Source organism: Glycine max, chromosome 12 (genome assembly GCF_000004515.6).
Source record: "Glycine max cultivar Williams 82 chromosome 12, Glycine_max_v4.0, whole genome shotgun sequence".
NCBI classification, from domain to species: domain Eukaryota; kingdom Viridiplantae; phylum Streptophyta; class Magnoliopsida; order Fabales; family Fabaceae; genus Glycine; species Glycine max.
Window position 1 is genome coordinate 14,442,926 of NC_038248.2, and position 25,461 is coordinate 14,468,386.

The following is a 25,461-nucleotide window of genomic DNA, read 5'->3' on the forward strand; positions in this document are numbered from 1 at the left end:
TTATAAAGAGTTTAAAAATGTTGACTTAGGAAAAAATTCATCAATATGGGTAAAATTTTGAGCACTTCATGCCTCAAATAATTTATTTATTATGTGTTCGACATATTTATGTACTCATTATGTTTTGTCTTTTGTCATAGGATATGAGATGAGGAAATCACGATTTGCAAAGTTGCTTGCATTACGATCAAAGTTTTGACAAGCAGTAGATTAGTTAGAAAAAATTCCCAAGAGTAAATGGACTCCAGCCTATGATGAAAGGAAATAGTATGAGAATATGACTACCAACCTTGTGAAGTGTATTAATTATGTTTTGAAAGGAGCCCAAGCATTACCTTTTAGTGCCTTAGTCAAGGAAACATTTGATAAAATAAATGACTCATTTGTTACTAATGTGATGAAAATTATGAACATGATAAAGGCAGAACATTAGTACTCTAAAGAGGTATATGTCATGATACAAGAAAATTGACGCACTGTTAGCTCACACTACGTTTGGATGTACATTCGGGAGGCAGGGGAGTTTAAGGTTCGAGAGATTGCAAATACCCGACTTGGTCGACTAGAAATGGCATGCATTGTCAAATTGAACGAATAGTGGAGTGATTGTGGGCAATTTTAAGCACTTCAAATTCCTTGCTTGCATGCAATTGCAACATGTGCCTTTTGCATTATAGAATGCGATAACTTTGTTGACCTTGTATACAATTTGGAAAATATTTACTTATAAAAGTGGCCTCAATAACTTAAGAGATGGGTGAATTAAGTTTCAAAATTTTCCCACTAGCAAACTTTAACCTCCCTTTTAAATGATAGACTTAGAATGCAGAAGAAGAAGAAGAAGAAGAAGAAGAAGAAGAAGCAATCAATTTAACAATATTCTTTTAAATGCGTAAGAAAAGATTGATTGTAATAAAATAAATGAGATAAGGGAAGAAAGAAATGTAAACTCGATTTATACTGGTTCGGTCACTTCCCGTGCCTACGCCCATTCCTCAAGCAACCCACTTGAGATTTTCACTAACTTTATAAAAATCATTTTTACAACTTCTGAACATCCAAGGAATCTCTTTCCCTTGTGTTCAGGAAACTCACAATTCAAGAGACAACCAGTCTCTTGATTACAACTTACTTTCTGAGATGAACAGAAAGATTTCTCTCCTTTAGAGTGGATAATACAATTTGACGTTCCTTGATGAACTCTCAATAGATTTGCAAGTGTTTGCCCAAGAGTTGTTAAGAGAGCATATGACAATGAAGTTCTCTTAGAATATCTCTCTCTTGCTTTTTGAAGTCAGACACACATATATATAGACCCTTTGTGCCTTTTCAAAATGGTTTGAAGAGATGTGTCTTTTCAAAAAACTTTTTCTGAAATTTTTCACTGATAATCGATTACAGGTTTCTGGTAATCGATTACACAGTTATATTTTGAAGGGTCATGACTTTTGAATTTGAATTTCAAGAGTTCTGTTGCTAGTAATTGATTACAAACATCTAGTAATCGATTACAGGTTCAAAATTCAAATTCAAAACCCTTTTTAACAGCTATTTTTAAAAATTGTCTTCAAGTAATTGATTACACTGCTTGGTAATCGATTACCAGAGCCTTGGATGTCTTGGAAACACTTTATTTTGAGGCAAGACTTGATCTTTAGTTAATCTTGAAGCAAGGCTTTCTTTGTTGAAGCAACCTTGTATTAATCTTGAAGCAATGCTTCTCCTTTGAAGCAATCTTGTTTGATTCTTCTTTAGCATCATCAAAATCATGTATTCATACATTCACATTCTCCCCTTTTTTTATGACGACAATCATTATTAAGTGAATTCTTTTCGACATCATCAAAACTTGCATGATTCACATTCTCCCCCTTTTTTATGATGACACTCATTATCAAGCAATTTTTTTTTAATATCATCAAAATCTGCATGATATACATTTACAAACTTGTTTGGCATCAGTTTCATTCCCTTGAAAGTGAAGAAAAAATGACCTCAATATTCAGGTTCATATTTTATATTTGATTCTTCGAAGAGACAAGACACATCGAGAAGGCCAACCACTAGTCTATTCATAATGATATGGACGAACCAATTTCAAATAAGCCGAAAAAATGCTCATTGTGTAAAAGTGAAGGATGTAATCTTAGTAATTATTCATACAAGCAAGTTGACACCTAACATTATGTCTACTTTTTAATTTTATATTTGTGTTTAATTTGTATTGTTCAATTTATATTAATGTATTATGTTATTTTTATTTTAACAACTATTTTTATTAGTAAATTATTTGTTGTTGTTAATATTAAAATAATTTTATAAAATAAAATAAATTAATAATACTATCAAGTCACATGAAATTATTAGTTTACTTGATAAATGTATAAATTAATAAAAAAATATTAAAAATGACTTTAATATTATTTGATAAATGTTGTTAATATTATTTGTTGATATCAGTAATAAAAATATAGAAAATATTAAATAAAACAATAATAGAAAAGTTGTAGAATTAAAAATAATTTTAGAGTCATTCCAAATTTTGTTAAAAAAAATTTAAAAATGTAATTCGACTTTGAAGTAGTTAGAAATTTATGACTTTATGTAAAAAAAACTTAAAAATAAAATAAAATCCCATAAATCATTAAATATTTTACTGACATTAGAAAAAGGTAGAATCCCAAAAAAAAAATATGACTTCGTACTTCAAAGTTGTGAGAATCCTTCGACTTACTATCATTTGAAAATTAATTGAAAAACTATCATGATTGATAAATTCTAAATAAAATTATTTTCCTTTTTTGGTCAAAAGGCCCAACTAAGACAAATATTGTTGCTTCCATCAGCAGAACATAAAAAGAAGGGATAGAAAAAGAACAAGAAAAAAACAATTTGCAAGCTCCAGCACGTAACTACTGATTCGGATTGTAACAGGTGAAAGGACAACAATTGCAACCAGACAAATTCTTGAAAATAAGGAGGGAGGGATTAGATAGAGGAAAGGTCCACTTCCTTCAACCACAATCTACTCTTTCTTCTCCATCCTCAATGTCACTTTCCACTCCTTCATCTTCTTCACGCATGCCTTCGAAATAATAAAAAAGATGGTATTTAGTTGAGCTCCACCTTATCATCACTTAATAGCATTTTTATATGGACAAAATTTCGATATATAAGCTAACTTTTGCACCCCTTCGCTGTTTTATTCTTTATCGCATTACATGTCACGGTTTTATTTTTTTCAGTATCTTTCTCTTTTTTCTTCCAAGATGTAGACACCACCAAAGGGTGGGATTGTGAAAAACCTTTATTTATTGTTTGATCACCTAAAATTGGCCTACATTGCTGTTCCATGAAACATCAACGTGCCATTTTTATTTTAAAATTTAAAAATCCATGGACACAGATATGATTGGACCATTTTTTTTGTTAAGTCCGAATTAGATGGCACCGCATGTAGAAAACGTGATGATTCTTATAGAACCTACAAACATTGGACCCACATGAAGAGAGAGACCCACTGGCCGGCAAAGTAAATGTGTATTAAATTTTTTAATGTTAGTAGTTAGTAGATTTTTTACTTACATATATTTTTCATACTTGCAAAATAGTTGATATTGATTTTAGTATCTAAACTATCTTTTTTTTATGTTTCACTTTCTGACTTTTTGTATGTTTTGTTTGGTTTCAATATTATTTGTAAGTGAAGATTCATTAGGTGATGATATATTCTGTTAATATGTCAGATTATGATGTAACATTCTCTTAACATGTCATATTTATTAATGAGTAATTTCTAGCTAAAAAATTGATTTGACTAGTACAATGTTTTTTCTTAATAACTTTTTTTCATAAAACTTAAAATCAAAATCATGCGTATATGATTCAAGTGAATTTCCATTCAAATCGACCTAATGTTGGAGCATAAATTGGACTTCAAGTAAGAAAAATAATATTTAAAATATCTATAATTTTCGCCACCTATCAACTATAATTTTTTCATTAAAAATTAAAATTACTTTACCCTATCCAACTTAGAAGAACTAGATCCAGTAAGAACATACACAAAATGAAAGATGGATACATCCTAATCCTTCATCTTCCTTTAAATATATTCCAATGAATTGTTATAGTTTGGGTTTAGCAATAATACGTTGCTGCCAGAGGCTGTTCAAAGTTCTCTGGAAGAATCTTTGTGTATTTAAAATCCAAGGAATGAAAATTTGTAGGGTTAATTAAGTTTTAGCTCCGCTGAAACTTTTTGCTATTATAATTTTTGGATTTTTTTTGGCTATTTAGTCCTTTATTAATTTTTCATCATTATTTGTAGCTTATTTAAAACTTTTTGTCTATTTTTAGTCTCTTATTTATTTTTATTCCTCAAAAATAGTCTCAAATTAAAAATAAACAAGGGACTTAAAAATAGACAAAAATAGAAGAACAAAAATTACTTAAAAAATTAATTAATGAAGGACTGAAAATTATATAAAAAATTGAGCGACTAAAATTTTAATTAATCCAAATTTGTAATATTTTTGCCAATAGTACATAAATTACAAATTTTTGCCAATAGTGCATAAATTACGCCAAAATAGGTTGTAATTACTTTTTTCAACCTCTCCAGCAATATCAAGTTACTTACAAAAATCCTTTTGTATAATTTTTTCATACAATAAAAATTTAAGTGATAACTCTCTAAAGGAAACTAATTTGTCCAATTGACAATGAATTTTATTCAAATCTTGTAAATAGCAAAAATAGAAGCATAAAAAGAAATTTACTTCCCTTTATAGTGAATCTAATCTATTCAGCAAATTAAGCAGTACCCATTATACCCTAAAAAGCCTGATATCAGTAATATGCAAAGTGCGAAATCAATCTGATACAACATCAACATACCCTAACCACCTTTACTAATAGCACCTAAAGGCAAGAGCTATACTAAATATCATATTGTACGCTTCTACCAACGAAGATTAGCTCAAAAAAGGAACCAGTCACAACAAAAATAAAGGTTCACGTCCCAACTAAAAATGTGACCACATTTAATGCTAAAAAACAAGTGACCACATTTAATGCTCAACTTGCCTCGATTATTTTCAAAAGAATATACTTTTGAAAATCTAAAAAATTGTTGGCTTTCTTATTATGGTCCACTTTTAGGAATATTCTCTGAATAAACTATTTTTTCCAAATTAAAAATCTAATTTTACCATATCCAATCAATATATAAGCAAGCTTTTGGAAAGGTTGCTGGTGCCAAGCAAGAAGAGCTTTCACTCTTTTCTTCCTTTGTTATAGAATATAAAAAAATCAAAATTAGCATCCTTGTTATCTGCTACACCACAACTAAAATAATAAAACTATCAATGACTGCAACAGAAAATAATGACGGGATTCTCCCAAAAATATATGTAATATATAATAGAAGAAAAACCAAAAAAGAAAAAAAAATATTATGAAAACATACTCTGCAAACGCCCCAAATATCACCACGAATATTACATCCCAATTAAAAAAAAAATCATCACCTAAAATAAGAGAAACCTCAACCTCAACTCACACTTGCCTCCGAGAGGAATCTCCAGTTTCTTCTATGTAGGGTGAAGCATCTGATTCTTCAGCCAAAGATTCCAACATGCTTGTTACCTCAGTTGTATCATCCAAATAATACTTTGCTTTGCTTGGTTTTTGTCCAACCGTGCAAGCAAACACAGAAGCATTGGTGGCAAGAATATTCCTTGAGATGGCACTACTAACTATCTCAAACATGTCCTCATCTGATCTGTCATCACCAACACACAACACAAAGTCGGCCTGTTTGCCCTTCCCGTCCATTGACGAAAATATCTTCTCGGCGACTAAGCCTTTGCTCACATCCTACAAAACAGACAGGAAATGGAATCAGATGAGTCCTTTCCCCTAAGGGTGGCATCATTGTTTAAGCATATCAAATCAATTATAAAGTTCATGCCAAAGTCAAATGAGAACCACCGGCTGCTATGCTCGCTGGACGAATTTGATATTCTAGTTGAAAGTTTAACCACTAAGAACCCTTTCAAAAGCTTCAAACTGTATCCAAAAGAACATCAGAAGTATGAAAGAGAATATCTGAGACTGGGATGAAATGGTCCAGGTTCTTTGGTCAAGTGGATGGAAAGTACTCTTATTATATGCTTTTAGTATAACCAAATAGAATTAAAAGAACACAATATTCTTTGTAAGTTCCTCCATATCTTTTTCTTATTTTTGTTTTATAACAAGAAGTTCCACCAAACCTATACCACTTTTTCTTTTAACAAATTAATGGCAGAAATAGCATCACAATGATAAAATTGCAGAAGCATTAATGAGCTCTCAGCAGCTCACACAAACCATATTTATTATGAAAGAATCTTAAGGTTGATTCCTACTTCAGACGCCAAAATCAATATATAGTGGGTTGTCATAGTTTACTGAATGATATCTATAGCTTTAAATTTGCCACCAGAAAAATAGGAAAGCAGAATGAACAAATATAATGCATCACATAATGAAAAATATATAGAACTAAAGCTGTACATATGCTCTTTTTTAGAGTATGACATAACTTAGAAAAAATCCAAACCCTGGAAAGCTTTTTCGAAAGGAGATTTCAATATTAATCAATAGTAAATAAAAAGAGCCATTTTCTTCTAAGATAAATCAAATACAGAAATTATATATACCTGGGGTTTTACTTCAACAATAAACTGGCCACTCTTCACAGCAACAGGCTCATTGGCCAAAACACTTTCTAGATGATCTAACATTTCCTTAGCCTGAGCAGATCCAAAACCAAGGTCTGCATCACGGTATTGCCAGACCAAAGCACTTTCTTTTCTTTCAATAGAGGAACCATCAGTCGCCTCTGTATAGAGTTTCATTACAGGTTCAGCAATCTGCATCCATCCAAAGTCGGAGCTCTTACCACAATTTTCCCATTCTCGATTGTGGGACCATCTGAATACAGGAGGTAGTGAAAAACATTTTCAGAAATAAAATACCATTCAACAAGAATTTCTTCCTGGCATGACTGTCAGAAGCCAATGTCAGCAGTCTCAACAATGGTTTAAAATACACGGTAGTATGACTTACTAACAGCACTTGCAAAACCAGAGATAAATGTTTCAAATTATATTGGATACTATTACATTAGACTTTAAAATCACTTTGATCTCCACCAAATGGACCTTGGTCAAACTGAGAATAAAAGGAAATTACTGTAATCTGATTTATACAGACAAAAAGAAATGACACTTTCCAACTCTATAGTATTCATTGTACGAAGGTGGCTAAAATATGTTTCATATTGACACATACAATAAGAAATATTTGATCATCTAATACTAAGCAAAACAGAGAAAAGAAAAAGAGATGCTATGTCAGAGAGAGTGAGAGATCAGACCTCAAGAAGTACCCATGTTCTGCAGCAATTCCAAGTTTTTCACAGGAATTAAACCAGTCACTTAAGCTATTCCTCCCCCGTCCACTAACAATGAAAACAACATTTTTGGGGTCTTCACTAAGTGATTCCAAAATAGACAAGACCTCCTTGCTTGGACTCTTATTAATGGAGTTCTGTGGCATCACAGTACCATCATAGTCCAACAAAATGGCCCTATTCTTTGCCCTCTTGTAAGCTGAAACCATAGCATCGATTGAGAGCTTTTTAAAATTAGGGTCAAGTGCCACAACTCTAAATCCAAAGCTAAGACCTATTCCCCAACATCTTTTCCTTAGAAGGTCTGTGCAAGCCCGCTCCATGTCTTGCAAGAAACTACGTGACCAGTAAGCCACATCATGAGTGCTGACATAACGGTAATGCTTCTCGTGCCGCAACTGTTTCTCTCCATCACCAGTTGAGATGGCCTCATTCATTGCCTCTGAAGTTGCTTCAACATTCCATGGATTGACACGGATTGCCCCACTAAGTGATGGAGAACACCCAATAAATTCTGATATTACTAGCATACTCTTCTTAGGGTCATTGACATTGGAACATGATTCAGAACCAGATATTCCCTGTCTACATGCAATATACTCATAAGGAGTTAGGTTCATTCCATCCCTTACAGCTGTGACAATAACACACTCAGCAATGCAGTAATAAGCAACTTTTTCAGCAATAGGAACTGCTCTATCAATAAAAACAATAGGTTCATAACCAGGTCTCCCAAACACTCTGTTGATCCTGTTGCAGCTTTCTTGTATTTCAGCATGTATCTCCTCCAGATGTATCCCTTTACCTCTAGCAGGATTAACTATCTGGACCAGAACAGCTCTTCCTTGCCATTTGGGATGCTGTCTGAGCATCTGCTCCATAGCCAAAATCTTCAAATTTATGCCTTTAAAAATGTCCATATCATCAATACCAAGCAAGATGGTTTTTCCTTCAAATTTCTGTTTGAGCTCCCTTACCTTGCATTCCTCATCTGCCATTCTCATAACTGACTCAATTCGACCCATGTGAATCCCAACAGGCATAATCTTAATACTGATTGTCCTTCCATAATACTCCAATCCTAAATAACCCCTCTTTGACTGATACTCCAGACCCAACATACGACTGCAACAGGAAAGGAAATGACGAGCATAGTCAAAGGTATGGAATCCGATGATATCAGAGTTTAGTAAAGCTTTCAGTATCTCTTCCCTGACCGGAAGAGTCCTGTATATCTCTGATGATGGAAAGGGGCTATGCAGGAAAAATCCCATTTTAACCCTGTTAAAACGCCTTCTTATAAAAGTTGGCAGCACCATCAAATGATAATCATGAATCCAAATGTAATCATCCTCTGGGTTTATTATTTCAACTACCTTCTGAAAAAAAAGCTTGTTTGCCAGCACGTAAGCTTCCCACAAAGAACGATCAAATCGGTGGCTTTTATCTGTTGAAAATGGTAACATATAATGAAAAAGTGGCCATAACTGCCGTTTACAGAAGCCGTCATAAAATTTTGCCAAAACGTCAGCGGGTAAAAAAGTCGGCACACATTTGAATTTATCCAATAAATACTGTGATACATCATCCTGTTCAGCTGGATCAATGTCAACGCGTAATGAACCAACATAAAGAACCTCCATGTCATCCGGGAGTCCATCCTTAAGCTGTAAAAGCAATGAATCCTCATTCCAACTGAAACTCCACCCTTTGTTGTCCTCTTTTCGCTTTGCCTTCAACGGTAGCTGGTTAGCCACAATGATCATTCTATCCGTAGTAACAGTTGATGGATTATCAGAGGAAACACTAACTGCCTGATCATCATCTACCTCAGTGAGAAACCCCGGGACACTCATAACTCTCGGCATCCGTTTCCGCTCCCTAGTCTCCCTCCCCCCCATTGCCGGGAAATTCCCAGAGGCCAAATCTAAAAGATTCGTATACGACCTGGACATCATCTTTGCAGCTTTCTAACAATACACAATCCCACAAAACTCGTTCACTCTGCAAAAATTGACAAAAAGAACAGCAAACACAAGCTCATTAATCATTGAAGAGACGAAACAACCTAACTCAAAACCTCAAACACACATTTTCAAACATCAACACGTGAGAACTGGATTCATTAAGTGATAACCAAATAACACTATGTAGCGTCACATATATACTCCCCTGGAGCCAAATAGTTACCACTATACTAAAATGCAGACACATCACACACACGCACATGGTAATTCGGCAAGACATATTCCAATCTTAGATACTATGCAAAAGCCCCAAATTCTTGACCCCCAACATAGGTTACATCACATTTGAGCATAGGAACAAACACCCTTTACAAGGGTTTCAAAAAAAAAAAAAAAACATTATTCCATCAAAACTTCAGCGATTTCCCGTCACAAAAGGATCGATGAAAATGAAAACCCAATAGAAAAACAAACACGGAAAAACAAAAAAGACACCTTTTTTATTCCCCCCAAAAAACAGAAAAGGGTACAACAGAGGAAAATTGAGAAAACGTAAAATTGAAAACAGACCTTGTTCGATTGAAGCAATGACAAGAGATTCCTTATTGGTAACAGTAGCAGGTTGGAGCTGAAAATTAATGGGAAAATTAACCCAAAAAAAGGAAAAACTAGGGTTTCCTTATTTACAAGATCTCTCCCAAACTCTTTCTCTAGTCTTCTTCTTCTTCGTCTTTCTTTGTTTCTTCTCTTCTTTTCTTTCAACACAAAATGAATTACGAATTGGGAAAATCGTTGTAGTGAAACGAAATATAGAAACGCAGATTCACAGAATTAATATAATATTTCTCGAACCGATTATTATTAATTTAATTAATTAACACATTCATACGAATTGAGGTGGACGCAAAATAATCAAATAAATAATATTTCCAATTTTTCTTATTAAAACTATTATTTGTCTCTCTCTCTTTTTAATTTTTTTAAGCAGAAGATAATCGTGACCTCTTATCTACAGTGCTGTACGGTGCCGCCGGTAGGGTAGTGCATTCGCGTCACGGACCAATGGGAGGTCGCTTTCGCACGCGCGAGGGTAGTATCGTAATTGTGAGTGACTGGTGGGGGTGAAATGTGGCCAATGGGGGTGACGGTGAGGGAGTGAGAATGTGGGGGTGAGTGTGGTTAGGAGAACTTTATAAGAAATTGGATAAGGTTGGCGAGGCGAGTGAGTCGACGCAGGTGCCAGCTGGCAACACCCGGAGAGAGCATTGACCACGCGCTCCGCACGTGCTGTGAACCTAACACGTACTGGTGGAGTACGTTGGTGCGTCACTGGGTTGCACCCACCACGCGGACAGGGGTAAAAAGGGAAATTAAAGTTTTTTTTATGAGAAGTGGAAAATCACCGCAGAGGGGGGAAAGGTGAAATACTACTGTTCTAGAATCACTTAGTGAGTGAGGCATCAAGGGATGGATGACATGAATCTTAAAAAACATAATCATTGTGATTCATTACTCATTCCCCATTCCTCATTAGTAGCTCAAGTTATCCATTTCAAATTTATCATAAAAAAAGTTATTCATTTTAATAAATTTATTAAGAATAATTCTTCCATCAGTTAAGAAATTAAAATGTTAAGTTTTTTAATTGGAAAGTATTATAGTAGTATATTTCACTTAATTTTTAATACAATTTCAACTTAAAATTTTTCTACTCATTAATTCTTTAATTGTCTTAAGATTACTAAATACTAGTATTTTAGCTTAATTAAGTTTTTCATACATGTAATAGGTCATTTTCATATTATTATCTGAAATTCATTTTTTTAAATTAAGTACTTTAAAAAAAAATTGGTTTCATTTTACTACTTATCATTAGTCATCTTCCATTGAATGATGACGTGATTCACGGAATATCACATCATCACGTCTTGTCATATACACTTCGTTGTCTTCAATGATGTGGCATTGACATCTCAGTTATTGAACGTGATAACGTGGCACCATGTCTACCACATCATCACTTAACAGAAGCCAACTAACAACAACAAATGGTAAAATGAAACTGAAAAAATTTCTAAGTAGGTATTTGACAAAAAATGAATTTTTAGGTAATAATATGAAAATAATCTATTTTTCAGATATGAAACACTTATTTAATATATAACATGAAAAACTTATTTAAATCATATATAATTGGTGTTTTGTGATTTATGATCAATATATACATGTAACATGTTATTTACTTTCACCTTTAATAGTATCTTATTAATCTAGTTTAGTTGATTAAATATGATAAATTGATTGGTGAATTATTATAAATTTTAAATAGTATTATTTTTATTCCTACCAATAAAAATATCTTATTAATTTAATGTATTTCTTATTTTGAATAAGGAATTATCTTAAAAAATAAATAGGATAAAGTTTCTTTAAGTCTATATAAAAGTAAATTTCAAATATGTTCATCAAATTATTTTAATTAATTTTATATTTTTGACAAATTTACAAATATTTGATCAAATAAAAGTATTTGAGAAACAATTTTTCCTTATTGATTTATAAGATTTGCTTTTAAACATAACTTAAATTTACGATTACCATTTTTAATTTTATTTTCGATAAAATAATAAAATTTATCATTTATTATTTTATCTAAAATTAAATTGTTTATTTTGGTAAAACTCCTTATCATTTGTTAACTAAAAAATTATTTTTCAGATTGATTTAAAAAAATCAGTTTCATTTTACTATTTATTGTTAATCCCCTTTCATTGACGTGATAGATGAAGTATCACGTCAGCATGTCCAGTCATTAACACATCATTGTCACTTCATTGAAGGTGATGATGCGATAATTAGGTGTCTATGACAAAGTGTGATGACGTGACACTCCATCTGTCACATCATTATTTAACGTAAGACGATTAGAGACATGTAATAAAATTGAAAAATATTTCAAATACTTGATTAAAATAAAATAAATATAAGAATCTGAAAATGATTTTGGTATGAAAAATTTAATTAAATATATCATTTTTATCATTTGTCTTAAGACCATCGAATACTAGTAAGTAGTAACCTTATCATTTTTAATATTAAAGAATGTATGTTTGTTGTTGTTTTCTTTTTTTTTCATTGAATATAAAACAAGTATTAGGGAGTTTTAACAACTTACCAATGTATCTTTGTTTTGTTATTCATTAATCGATTATGGTTAAAAACTTTATAAATAAAAAGTTATTAAAATTCATGTTAAAATTTATTAATATATTAAATAAGTTAATATATGTTTTTTATGTTTATAAAATTGAAAATGTTTAAACATGCAAATTTTTAATATATTTTTTGTTCTTATAAAATTAAAAGGTGTCAAATTTTGATGAGGAACTAGGTTTGGATTTTACTTGAACCTACATGAGGATTTATTGGGAGTTAAAAATGACCATATTTTACAAAAATAAAATAAAATAAATGTTTGTGATGATTTGTTTTACAATTTGTTAGAATTTTTCTATAATTTCTAGTAGTTTTTAATTCTTAGAAATCTTAATCACCATAAATTATAGAAAAATCGTCACAAAATATAAAATATAGGTTTGAATATATCCAAACTTACATGTAAGTTAAAATTTGATATATTTCAATTTCATGAGAATGGAATACATACTAATTTTTGTAGTTACAAAATCAAATTATTTTTAATATTATCAGGATGAAAAAATATATTTTAACATATTAAATAACTTTAATTGTACTCCTAGTCTTTTATTATTCTTATTTCATAAGTTTGGTTCTTCTATTTTTTTTCAAGTTTAGTCCAACCATATATTAGTCATGCAATTATTGTTTATTTTACAAATTAAAGCTAGCATGCTTCCAAAATCTTGAAATAAATAAGTGTTAAATTGAATTTAACTGGATCAATCCAAGTCAATAACATAACCATAACCAACCCAACAAGAGACTTAATCATCGATTTTGGATTCAACTAGTCTATCTAGGTTTTAAAATAATACACTTGGTGCATGATTTGAAAAGAAATACTGTTTAGTTGGTAAAAGAATGAAAAAAAATGGAAATATAACATAAAATGAAATGAAAGAAAAGAAATAGATTTTTTAGTTATTTATTTTAAAACAAAATAGAAAATAGAAAATGTTTATTTGAATAGAAAATAAGATAAAAATTGTGTATATAAAATTATTTAAATATTCCTAAAAAATGCACTTAACAAATCAAACCAAAATTAATTTTGTCTATTGCCAAAATGAAAATCAGTAAAAATCAAATAAAATTTTTGAAGTGAGGTCCACCATCAACAATTTTCACTCTTTTTTTTTTTTTTTTTACTTCATAGATTGTACAAAAAAGGCCAGAAAAACAAAAGCTACACATAAATAGGCGGAAGATTTCTACACCACCACAATCCTGAAGTAGCAAACTATCCAATCCCATAGGGGGTCACTCCTTTTTTTATATACTTTTTCTTTTTATTCATTTAATACCATAGTATTAAGTTCCATTTATATAGCAGTACATCACCCACTAAAATCAATAAGGTTAGAAATTTGAATAACTTATGCAAAGTCTTGAATTTAAACCTCTTTATTGCCATTATACAACATAAAACTTCACTAAAAACTGACTCTACCATTTGACATGTTACAGAAATTATGAAACAAATAACTAGTATCATTAAATTTGTCTTGACCAACGAAATGTGATAGCTCAACTTTAATTGCACATGCTCTGAAAGATTGTAGTACGAATAAGATATTTTGCCATTCTAATTTCTAAACGTGCACAATTCGTTAAAGTTATACAACTTGAACAATAAATTAAAGGTCGCAACTTGCAATGATCTATAAATATTACCATCTTACATTAATTAGACCAAAACACCCAAGTGAATAGTTGATTTGGGATTATACGATTTTTTCTCTTGCTGCTCAAAATTTTAAGAACTTAAAAAGCAAACTTTTTATGATATGTAAAATTGATCAAGTTATAGGATTTTATCATAAAAAACAATTATGAGTATTGACCCAATGACCCTTTTCAGTGTCCCTATTCCAGTCCTAAATTTAAAATTGTGTGCCCCTAATCACTTTTATATTTGTTAAATGTGAAAAGGGGGGTGACGATAATCGGGATCCTTCTACTTTGATTATTCTAGACAAACATGTCACATTGAAACTATTCTTTGTTCGTAAATGACAGGAATAACATTACTTGATTCAGATAATTATAAAATGCCTTATCATCCAGTCAAATAAAAACGAAAAAGGGAGGGGGGGGGGGGGGGGGGGGGGGGAAGCATTACCATTGACAATGAAATGGAGTGCCAACACAACAACGTAATTTAGAAGTAACACCGCCAAACCATAAACTATACGGGAAAAATAAATCTTAACTTCTTCTTGGGGTGAATTCCACAGTGGATGAGCTTATTAGTGGTCTAGCTGCGAACCATACGTTTATATCCTTGGATCGGTTGGATGTATAGTAAAATATTGAACGTTTCAGATTTAACAAATTATAAAATCTATAACCATTTTATTTGTTAATTAATCATAATTACTCCAATAACCTACAGGAGTGACCTAAGAACCTAAGAATAAAGTAACTTAAGTTCAAATTTTAGGTTTACAAAAAAATCATTTATTCTTAATTTTTATAAATAAAAAAAGTCTCATATGTTGGCAAAAAAAAATTACAAATATTATAAAAAAAAAGCTTAAATCTATTTTTGATTTTTTATATATACCCTAATTTTGTGTTTGATCCTTAATAAATTTTTTCTTCACATGCTTCCTAATATTTGAAAAGTTTTATTTTAAACCCCTATCGTTAGTTACATGATAACATATTTATTAAATATTTGATAACACGATCTATAACGGCTTCAAACAGCTAATATTTGTTTAAAAATTAAATATAAAATGAATTTATATCTCTCTCCTATTTTACCCTTCTTTTTGGTCTCTCTCTTCCTGCCTCTTTTCTCTCTTCCTCCTGGGTTAATTAACAATCAAATGTTTAAGGAAGTATTTCTATGACGATTTGCAACCCCATGCGACGAATTTGTCTCCTCCACTCATTTGCTATCATCTTCCTCTACTGATTCTACGACAACGATGGATGAGAGAAAGAGGAAGCGGATGGAGTTGAACCACGAGTCTGCACAACGATCATGGATGAAGAAGCAAAACTGACCTTGAACCTTCCCAAGCCAAAATGGTGACAGAGCTAAACCTACCCAACAGCTCATTCACAATAGAAATGAAAATGATGCCCAACACCCACGAGTAAGTCACGAGAAAAACAAGGATCATCCATCCGTACACGTCGGAGAAGAAGTTCACCAAGAAGAACAGTGCCGCCATGTTGCGGCGACCCACCTCGATCCCTTTCACGAAGAATTGCAAATCTAGCTTTTCCTCCATTGATTCTTCCTTCTCCTCGTGTTGCCATCGCTGGAGAAGAAGTTATCTACGGTTTCGATGCAGGTGAGGTGGAGGAAGGGGCAACAGCGATGGCAGAGGTTGTTCAGAGAAGGAAGGTCGTGGCAGTTGTGGTGGTTGTGGGAGTTTCCAGCTAGGTTTATTGTTGATGTTCCCTAATGTTTTATTTATTTATTTATTTATTTGACTTTTGTCTCCTCCACTCATTTGCTATCATCTTCCTCTACTGATTCTACGACAACGATGGATGAGAGAAAGAGGAAGCGGATGGAGTTGAACCACGAGTCTGCACAACGATCATGGATGAAGAAGCAAAACTGACCTTGAACCTTCCCAAGCCAAAATGGTGACAGAGCTAAACCTACCCAACAGCTCATTCACAATAGAAATGAAAATGATGCCCAACACCCACGAGTAAGTCACGAGAAAAACAAGGATCATCCATCCGTACACGTCGGAGAAGAAGTTCACCAAGAAGAACAGTGCCGCCATGTTGCGGCGACCCACCTCGATCCCTTTCACGAAGAATTGCAAATCTAGCTTTTCCTCCATTGATTCTTCCTTCTCCTCGTTGTTGCCATCGCTGGAGAAGAAGTTATCTACGGTTTCGATGCAGGTGAGGTGGAGGAAGGGGCAACAGCGATGGCAGAGGTTGTTCAGAGAAGGAAGGTCGTGGCAGTTGTGGTGGTTGTGGGAGTTTCCAGCTAGGTTTATTGTTGATGTTCCCTAATGTTTTATTTATTTATTTATTTATTTGACTTTAATTGATTCTCGCGGTTTTTAATTACTAGAAAATTTAAATTTGATTTTGAAACAAATACCGATGGTTATTGAGGCGTCACAAATCATGTGTAAATTATGTCTCAAAAGATAATAAGTTGTAAAAGGTGTTACGACTTTTAAATTAAAGGTCGTAACAACTGTTACGTCTTAATTTTTTTTTTTAACTCAAGTTATAAATAATTTTATGACTCCAGTATAATTTTTTGTACGACTTCAAAGTTGTAAGTTTTTTTTTGTTCTACGACTTTGAAGTTGTAAGATGCTTTTTTCTAATGGTTACGACTTCAAGGTCATAATTCCTTTTTTCACGCTATTTTTGTTTATATTTTATTTTGTTTTCAATATTTTTTAAAATTGTAAACAATTTTTTTATTTAATTATTAAATAAATATTTTTTTTATTTTATTTGTTATTAGTTTTATTTAATATGTTGTATACTTTTTTATGATTTTATTTAATATGTTATATATTTTTTAATGTTTTTTATTTAAAATATATTAAATTTTCTTAATATTTTTTTATTTAATATATTTTGTATATTTAAAATTTAGATATTCTTTTAATAATGTTATTGACATTTATTTTATTTTACATGAAATATAAAAGTAACTTAATAACATTTAATATATTTTTTTATTTTAAATATTTAAATTTTAAAAACTAAAATTTGAAGCCAAATATTAAAAATAATTGTTACTAATACTAAGTTATAATTTATGATGCTGAATTATTTATTTTGTGTAAAAGAATTTACTATTAACAATATGTATTAATTTAGTGATAAAAGTAGTTGTTAAATTGAAAGCAACATAATACATTAATATAAAATAAATAATACAAATTAAAGAGAAACATAAAAAGTAGAAATTATATTAATCATTTACTTGTTTGTATAGATAGTTAGTACGACTGTGTTCTTCACTTTTGCATAATAAGCATTTCTTAGGCTTATTTGGAATTGGTTTGTCCATCTCATTATGTATACGAGTAGTGGCTGACCTTCTCAATATCTGTCGTTGTTTTAAAGGATCAGACATAAAATATGAACATGAATATTGATGTCATTTGTCTTCACTTTGAAGGGAATGAAAGTGATGTTAATAAACTTTAAAAATATTTTCCAACTTGTATATAGGGTCAACAAAGTCATCATAATTTAAATTGTAAAAAGCACACACTATAATTGCATGCGAGCATGAAATTCAAAGTGCTTGAAATTGTCCACAATCACACGACCATTCATTTAATTTGACAGTGCATGCCATTGCTCGTTGATCAAGCCGTGTATTTTCAATTTCTTGAACCTCAAACTCCCCTGTTTCTCGAACATACATGCGAACATAATGCGAGGTGGCAATGTATTGATTTTCTTGCATTATGACATATACGTCTTCAGAGTACCTATGTATTGCCTTTATCATATTCATGATTTTCATGTCATTAGTAACAAATGAATCATTTATTTTTTGAAATGTTTCATTGACTAAGATAGTAATAGGTAATGCTCGGGCTCTTTTCAAAATAGAATTCATACATTCGACAAGGTTAGTTGACACATGGTCACACTGTTTTCCTTCATTGTAGGCCTGAGTCCATTTACTCTTGAGAATTTGATCCAACCAATTTTCTCTGCTTGTGGAGACTCTGCTCACATTGCGAGCAACTTTGCTTCAAATTGGTTAAGGTGTAACATATCTCCTCAAAATGCAAGAACCACATCCAAGCTTCTTTGGTTTCACTCTTAACAATTGCAAAAGAGGAAAATTGTTCCTACTACCATCTTGTCCAATGACAGTCAACAAAGTACCACAATATTTTCCAGTTAAAAATGTCCTATCTACTTGCATAATTGGCTTGCAATATTGAAAGCCTTCAATGCATGGCTTAAAAGCCTAAAATACAAAATTAAGAATCATCCTAGGAGACTCATCCTCACCATCCTCCATTGAAGATGAAGTTTTGTATCTTACTATTGTACCTGGTACAAAGTGTTGAGCAGTTGTCAATCATACATGCAGATAACTGTATGACTGTTCCCAACTTCCAAATGTCATTTCAAGGGCTTTTTGTTTAGTTGTCCATGTTTTTTTGTATGAAACAGTATAACCAAACCGTTGTAGCATGTCTGCAATCACGGTTTTGATTTCGATACCAGGATTTACTTTTACTAAATGAATAATATTATGAGCAATTACAGATGAGTCTAACCTAACATGATCTTGTGATATGACAGAATTTGTGCAAGTGTGAATACCATTTATTTTCTTCAACTCCCACCTCATGCGTATTTTTCTGAATGATACTCTCGCCCTCCAATAACATCCATTACCATATTGATTACACGTGACAACGTACTTGTCACTCTTGTTCTCTACCACATCAAAATTAAATGAATGCATAAAATGAAATTGTTTAATGGCATTCACAGCTTCTTGTTTTCATTCAAATGTCAAGCCTTCGTAAAAGGTCATTTGTACTAGCACTCCCTCTATTCTGATAAGGATTTGAGTACTCTTGATTTTCTGAAAGTTGGCTACTAATGGTTTCAAAATATGAAAATGACTCTCTTTGATTGCTTGGTTCTCCATGTTCATGAACATCATGCTGTTACTCGTCGTCATTGAAGTCGTTAACATTATCACTTATTATGAGTTCTTCACTAGCCATATGTGAAAATATAAAAAAGTAACTTATTAGTGAAAATGTAAATAATTTAATGCATTTATTGTTAAATAAAAAACCTATACCGGGAAAATTGAAATAAATACACCCTTATGGTAAAACTTCCTAATTTTGTGTATTTAACATTAAATAAAAAAACCCCAAACCGGGAAAAATTGAAAAAATATACACCCTTATAGTAAAAGTCCCTAATTTTGTGCATCTAATATTAAATAAAAAATGTACTAAAAAGACGGTAAGAAGAAGGTGAAAATAAGAGACCTTTTTGTATTCTGATAAATATGCAAGATTGTTACTTCGTGAAATGAAAGTGTGAACCAGGCCTCCCTTTTATAACTTACATAATGATGAACAACGAACTGTGAATAGTGACTACTGTGTCATACGTTTGTATCAACGAAAATAATATATAGTAACTACTATAAAATATTATTATGTAATAAATGATTTAAATTTTTAAAACCATAAAATAATATTAACTTAACACTTATAATTTATTAAAAAAGTAAACCCTAAACTAATAATTACTTAAATGCATGACTTATTAAAACACTAAACCCTAAAATATTATTATGTAATAAATTATTTAAATTTCTAAGACCCTAAAATAATATTAACTTAACACTTATAATTTATCAAAAAACTAAACCCTAAAATAATAATTACTTAAATGCATGACTTATTAAAATGCTAAACCCTAAAATATTATTATGTAATAAATTATTTAAATTTCTAAAACTCTAAAATAATATTAACTTAACACTTATAATTTATTAAAAAATTAAACCCTAAAATAATAATTAGTTAAATGTATGGCTTATTAAAATGCTAAACCCTGAAATATTATTGTGTAATAAATTATTTACATTTCTAAAACCCTAAAATAATATTAACTTAACACTTATAATTTATTAAAAAACTAAACCCTAAAATAATAATTACTTAAATGCATGACTTATTAAAACACTAAACCCTAAAATATTATTATGTAATAAATTATTTAAATTTCTAAAACCCTAAAATGATATTAACTCAACCCTTATAATTTATTAAAAAAACTAAACCCTAAAATAATAATTACTTAAATATTATAACTTATTAAAACACTAAAACCTAAAATAATAATAACAGTTATACTATTCTAATATATAATAATCTAAAATTGCAAAAAAGCAAATAGTGAAGTCGTGACATGTTTCACGACTTCACTAGCCTCCATTCACCATTCATTTATGATTAAATGCAATCCAAGTCGTCCGTCCATGAACAGTGAAGTCGTGGAGTTCCTTACAACCACTACTACAATTTTTAGATTTAACATTGTACGGTTAACATCGGTTATTCACAAAACCGATGTTAACAAAAGCGCGGTGACATTTTTGTAAATAAGTAGACTTAGTTAACATCGGTTTTTCCGAAACCGATGTTAACTACTCGATATTAACATCGGTTATTTAAATAACCGATGTTACTATGGAGTAGTTAACATCGGTTTTGGAAAAACCAATGTTAGTATCTCATTGTTAACATCGGTTTGGGAAAAACCGATGTTATCGAGTTGATCATCGGTTTTAAGAAAACCAATGTTACCTAGTTGATGTTAACATCAGTTATTTTTAAAAAACCGATGTTGTTATCATTATATATTAAAAATATGAAATTGCACAACCCGCGCGCTTGAACCCTATCGTTCTTCTTCTTTTTCCTTCTGTCTGAGTTCGTCTTTGTCGCAAACTGGCCTGCGCTTTCGTGACTGCAACCACATTGTGGAGTTCGTCTCTGCCACTTATCAATTGAGGTACGTCCTTTCGTTTTAACATTAGGCGTTCCTCGTTTTAACATTTGCTCACTTTCACAGCTCGAAGAAAACTAGGAAAGGAAAGAGTCCCGGAAAGGGTGGGAATCGATTTTGGAAGTCCATTATGGTTTGCCTTAAGACTCCCAGGGTGTTCTTCTTCTTTCTCCATCTGCCTGAGTTCGTCTTTGTCGCAAACTGGGCTGCGCTTCTGTGACTGCAACCACATTGTGAAGTTCGTCTTTGTGGAGTTCGTATCTGCCACTTATCGATTGAGGTACGTCCTTTCGTTTTAACATTAGGCGTTCCTCATTTTAACATTTGCTCACTTTTGCAGGTCGAAGAAAACTAGGAAAGGAAAGAGTCCCAGAAAGGGTGGGAATCAATTTTGGAAGTCCATTGTGCTTGGCTTTAAGACTCCCAGGGAAGCCATCGAAGGTATGTCTCTGTTCTATGTTAATGATGAAAATCCATTGTTCAGTGGTCTGTCTCTGTTGTCATGTTTTGAAACCTTAGTTAGACTAACTAATATGATTGATATTTGACTAAGCTGAGACTAGGCAATATGATTATTTTTCCAAACAATAGGTTTTGTTACCCGTTCATGTTAATGTCAATTTGGAGATTTAAATTAGACTAAGATGATACTAAGTCATTATAGTTAATTTTGTTTCAAAACCAGTTAGTTTTTCTTACCCATTCGTGTTACTATGATTATGTTTCAAAAATATAGTCATTCATTGGTCCTATCTATTAGACACTTAGTTTCTATTTTAGCTGTTTGATTTTGGCTTTGGTCTAAAAGGTTAGGTTTCAAGTATCTTCCAACCATTGTTTTGTGTGAAGACTCGGTGCCATTGATGGTAGAAGCCAAAGACACTAATTGTTTGTCATGCTGCTCCAAGTTTAAGTAGTCTAGGTTTTGCTGTCTAATTAGTTCATGTTCTTCATTCAATAACCTTTTTGGCCTCAATTTTCTGATATAAGCTTATGCAGCTGGTAACCCTTTATTGTTGCAACAACCTATTGTCTCCACGTAAGATAGTTTTCATGTGTGTTTGTTTGTAGTCAGCACACGTTTTGATGCATGCTTAGATCAATCCAAGAATCTTGTGACATTGGATTCAACTAGCGTTTGAGACTTGTTAATACTAAAACAAACACACCTTTCCTCATCTAATTTTAGGTTTGGGATGTAATAGATAAGATACTAGGTAGTGAGTAGGTCCATCTTATTGTATATATAATAATTGATTTCTTTAAATCTCCTAAACATAGTGGATCACTGGATCCCCCCTATGCAAGAATTGGAGCGATGTATAAAATGATGCATAGAAAATGTTGGGCAAATGTTAGTATCCATTGTGCATTAACCTATGAACAAAAAAAAAAGGATTCACTATAGGATTCAAGGTTATGAATTGTTATGATAATACTTCTAAAATTAGACGCGCCATCTCTGTATCGATCAGATACTATTACACTAAACCAACTAGAGTCAGCTAAGTGGTGAAGAATTTAGATAGTATACATGAGATCATAGGTTCTAACTTAAGACAATCATTGTACACAAGAAAAAAGACTATTACACTAAATGCTGCTAGTATATTATCAAGACTGAACTCACAATAAAGTATTAGCTTTTCCTGTATAATTAGCCTACCATTTTTACTCTAATAAATGAATTTATATGTTGGTATGAGCCAGTTTAATGTTCATTAGTATTTTCCATTTGCTTTCCTCGGGTTACTATCACCATGAAATATTGTCATAAAAAGAGTCTGAGCATTTGTAGCAATGTGAGGAAGCAAAATCCAGAATAACTTCTGTTAGGATCAATTCAATATTGTCATAAAAAATTAAACTGAACTCAAATGAAAATACAATTTTTTTTCCAGTTATTGATTTTGTTCAGTTTTGGACATTCCTCTTGAATATTGGTTCACATTATATGGTTGTCTTCTCAAAACGTGGCTGTCTTATAATTCAACCTTTTATATATGTTTTTCTCTTTGGATAGAGATGAAATTATTATCATAGCTTAAATTATAACATGAGAGACATGGTGAGAAGCTCTTAAACTGTAAGACTTTGGGAGAACCTTGGGAGAGCTTCTTATTAAGAATTTTGAGAGAATCTCATCACATAAGTTACTGATGTAATTGAAAAGTACTCCAAGGTCTTAAGTTTCATACTTTTATCGTGGGACTCAGGTCTTGAGAGAGACAATGGCCAGATCAATGGATTGAGAGGGAGAAGTTGATGACTCTTCAATGCACCAAGTTTATTTCATTTCAATGAGACACCAAAATGCAAAGCCATTAATATAAATAAATAAAGTAAACATGACATTCAACTCAAAATCTTAATACATCAATTTTTGAACTCTCAATTTTTGAACTAGTAGCTCCATCTTATTCATGGAACTACTTTATAGTTGCATCTAAAGCTATCAAATGAACTTGTATTGCCTTTGTATTGTCTTTCCATGAGAATCTCTTTCTCCAAACCTTTTAAAAGTAATTGGATTCTTATAGAATGACATTACAAAGACAATAAAAGTTGAGTCTGGAATTCAGGGTTGAATTTTGTTGGTAAAACATATGAAACTAGCTTTAACTTTTGCTTTTGTCTTTGCTTGGCCAAAAAGAACAGTGGTAGTTAGTTTGTGGGAAGCAACTTTTCCATTTATATATGATGCATGATTTCTAGATGGAAAAACAAGTCAACCTAGGCCAATGGTGGGATGGTGGGTCAACTGCCCTTTTTTTAAACTTATTTGAAGGTCAACCCATCAACTTTTTGATAGTGGGTTAGGCTATGTAGCATGGCTATAATTTTTTTTAAAAAAAAAGCAATTAGGCTATGTAGCATGGGTATAATTATTTATTGCTTTACTGATAGCTTCTTTGTTCATAGGTTACAACCATTGGAATATCTCAACCTCCATCAGCGTCAGAAGTAAGATTGAATCCTTTAACCTTCGTACAATCTGTTCCTTCTAGTGAAAAAGTGAGGTGAGTTTATATTTCCTTTTTTTTGTCTTTATCTTTGTTATTTTCTTATATATTTTATATTTTATATGTTTGAGTTTTAAACGTGTAAAAAATAAAAATAGAAATTTATGGGGCTTTTATTACTATCTTGAGAACTAAATTACATTACATCTATAGTCCTATCCTTCCCCAGGAAAGAATGGTGTAAGCTAGCTATCAAGCAAGCAAGCACTGTTTATAAGCCCCTTTTCATTAGAGAACTTTAGGCAACTTTTTTTTCCTTTCCATATTGTATATTCCAGTTCACTAATCACCTTTTCCTAGCCTGCTTGCAATATAAGCACATGAAGGCTGCGGCATATTTTCTGCTACTTTCCTGAATGAAATCTGACTATTGTCTCAGATACGCATTGCTCACACAGCTGCACCCATTTCTGTATTCATTTTCTTTATTGTCCAACTTTTGTCTTTTAGGCTGGAGTGATTGAAAGGTAGGAGAGGATAAAATTGCCTACCATGACCATCACTATTGTTGTTGTTGTTGCTTTGGTGTGAATCTGAACCAAGTTGAGCGATTAGGAATGCTAGATCCTTATTTTCTAGAGCAGCAGCAGCTAATGCATTAGCATTACCAGGAGGGTGAATCCACTTGAGAAGCACTGCTATTGATTTTTGATGAAAGTGAACCACTTTCAATGTGTTGATCTAAGGTTTGCTTGATTTCTGATTTGTAGCAGAGGTTAGAGCTTTCAACTCATGACAGAGTGGGAAACAATGATGCAGCAATGTAGATGTAGATGTAGGGCATCCATCTAACACAAACCCAATAACTTTCTCAAAGCCTGATTCCACTAAAATTTTACCAAAATCATGCTGCCTTGCAATCTTAGGACTTATTGGAATGTTGTGCTGCCTTAGAATATGACGATTTAAAATACCCCCTACCCCAACTGCAATATAATAAAATTAGAAATAAACTAACACAAGCATATGACTAATTAATAAGAAAAGCACAAGAGTGAACCAATTTTGTGCAGTGCATGCAATCGCAGATATTAAGTCCATATTATCACAAGCATGGATGCTAAAAGTGAGTAACTGAATCAATATTTTCCAATGAAATATAACATGTAAATATGATAGTTGAAAATTAAGGAATGCTTCTCACTTCATTCTAACTTTAACATGATTCTCAAGTGATAGTGAGTCTCCTCAACCATGGATGATTTCTCACTTCATTCTAACTTTAACATTGTCACTCAAACAGCAAGTTCACCTTTCAAGAGCCTTTGATGTCATTTCCTCAAGTGAA

The 25,461-nt window shown here is 31.9% G+C and overlaps 1 protein-coding gene across 1 annotated transcript; it reads right to left on the reverse strand.

Annotated features, from left to right (window-relative positions):
- Positions 1-5,386: 5,386 nt before the first annotated feature.
- Positions 5,387-10,359, reverse strand: LOC100811463 (probable alpha,alpha-trehalose-phosphate synthase [UDP-forming] 7). The gene is made up of 4 exons (XM_003539954.5): positions 10,000-10,359; positions 7,427-9,466; positions 6,708-6,981; positions 5,387-5,880 (listed from the first exon to the last, which is right to left on the reverse strand). Exons 2-4 carry the CDS (start codon positions 9,418-9,420, stop codon positions 5,560-5,562), a joined length of 2,589 nt encoding a protein of 862 aa, XP_003540002.1. The 5' UTR covers positions 9,421-9,466; positions 10,000-10,359; the 3' UTR covers positions 5,387-5,559.
- Between the last annotated feature and the right edge of the window lie 15,102 nt (positions 10,360-25,461).

What these genes read in the sequence shown, in the direction of transcription:
- LOC100811463 (XM_003539954.5), bottom strand. Translation starts at nt 9,420, where the DNA reads ATGATGTCCAGGTCGTATACGAATCTTTTAGATTTGGCCTCTGGGAAT. An exon ending in GAACATGGGTACTTCTTGAG is followed by an intron (nt 6,982 to 7,426) that starts GTCTGATCTCTC and finishes TCCTGTATTCAG; the next exon opens with ATGGTCCCACAATCGAGAAT. An exon ending in TTGTTGAAGTAAAACCCCAG is followed by an intron (nt 5,881 to 6,707) that starts GTATATATAATT and finishes TCTGTTTTGTAG; the next exon opens with GATGTGAGCAAAGGCTTAGT.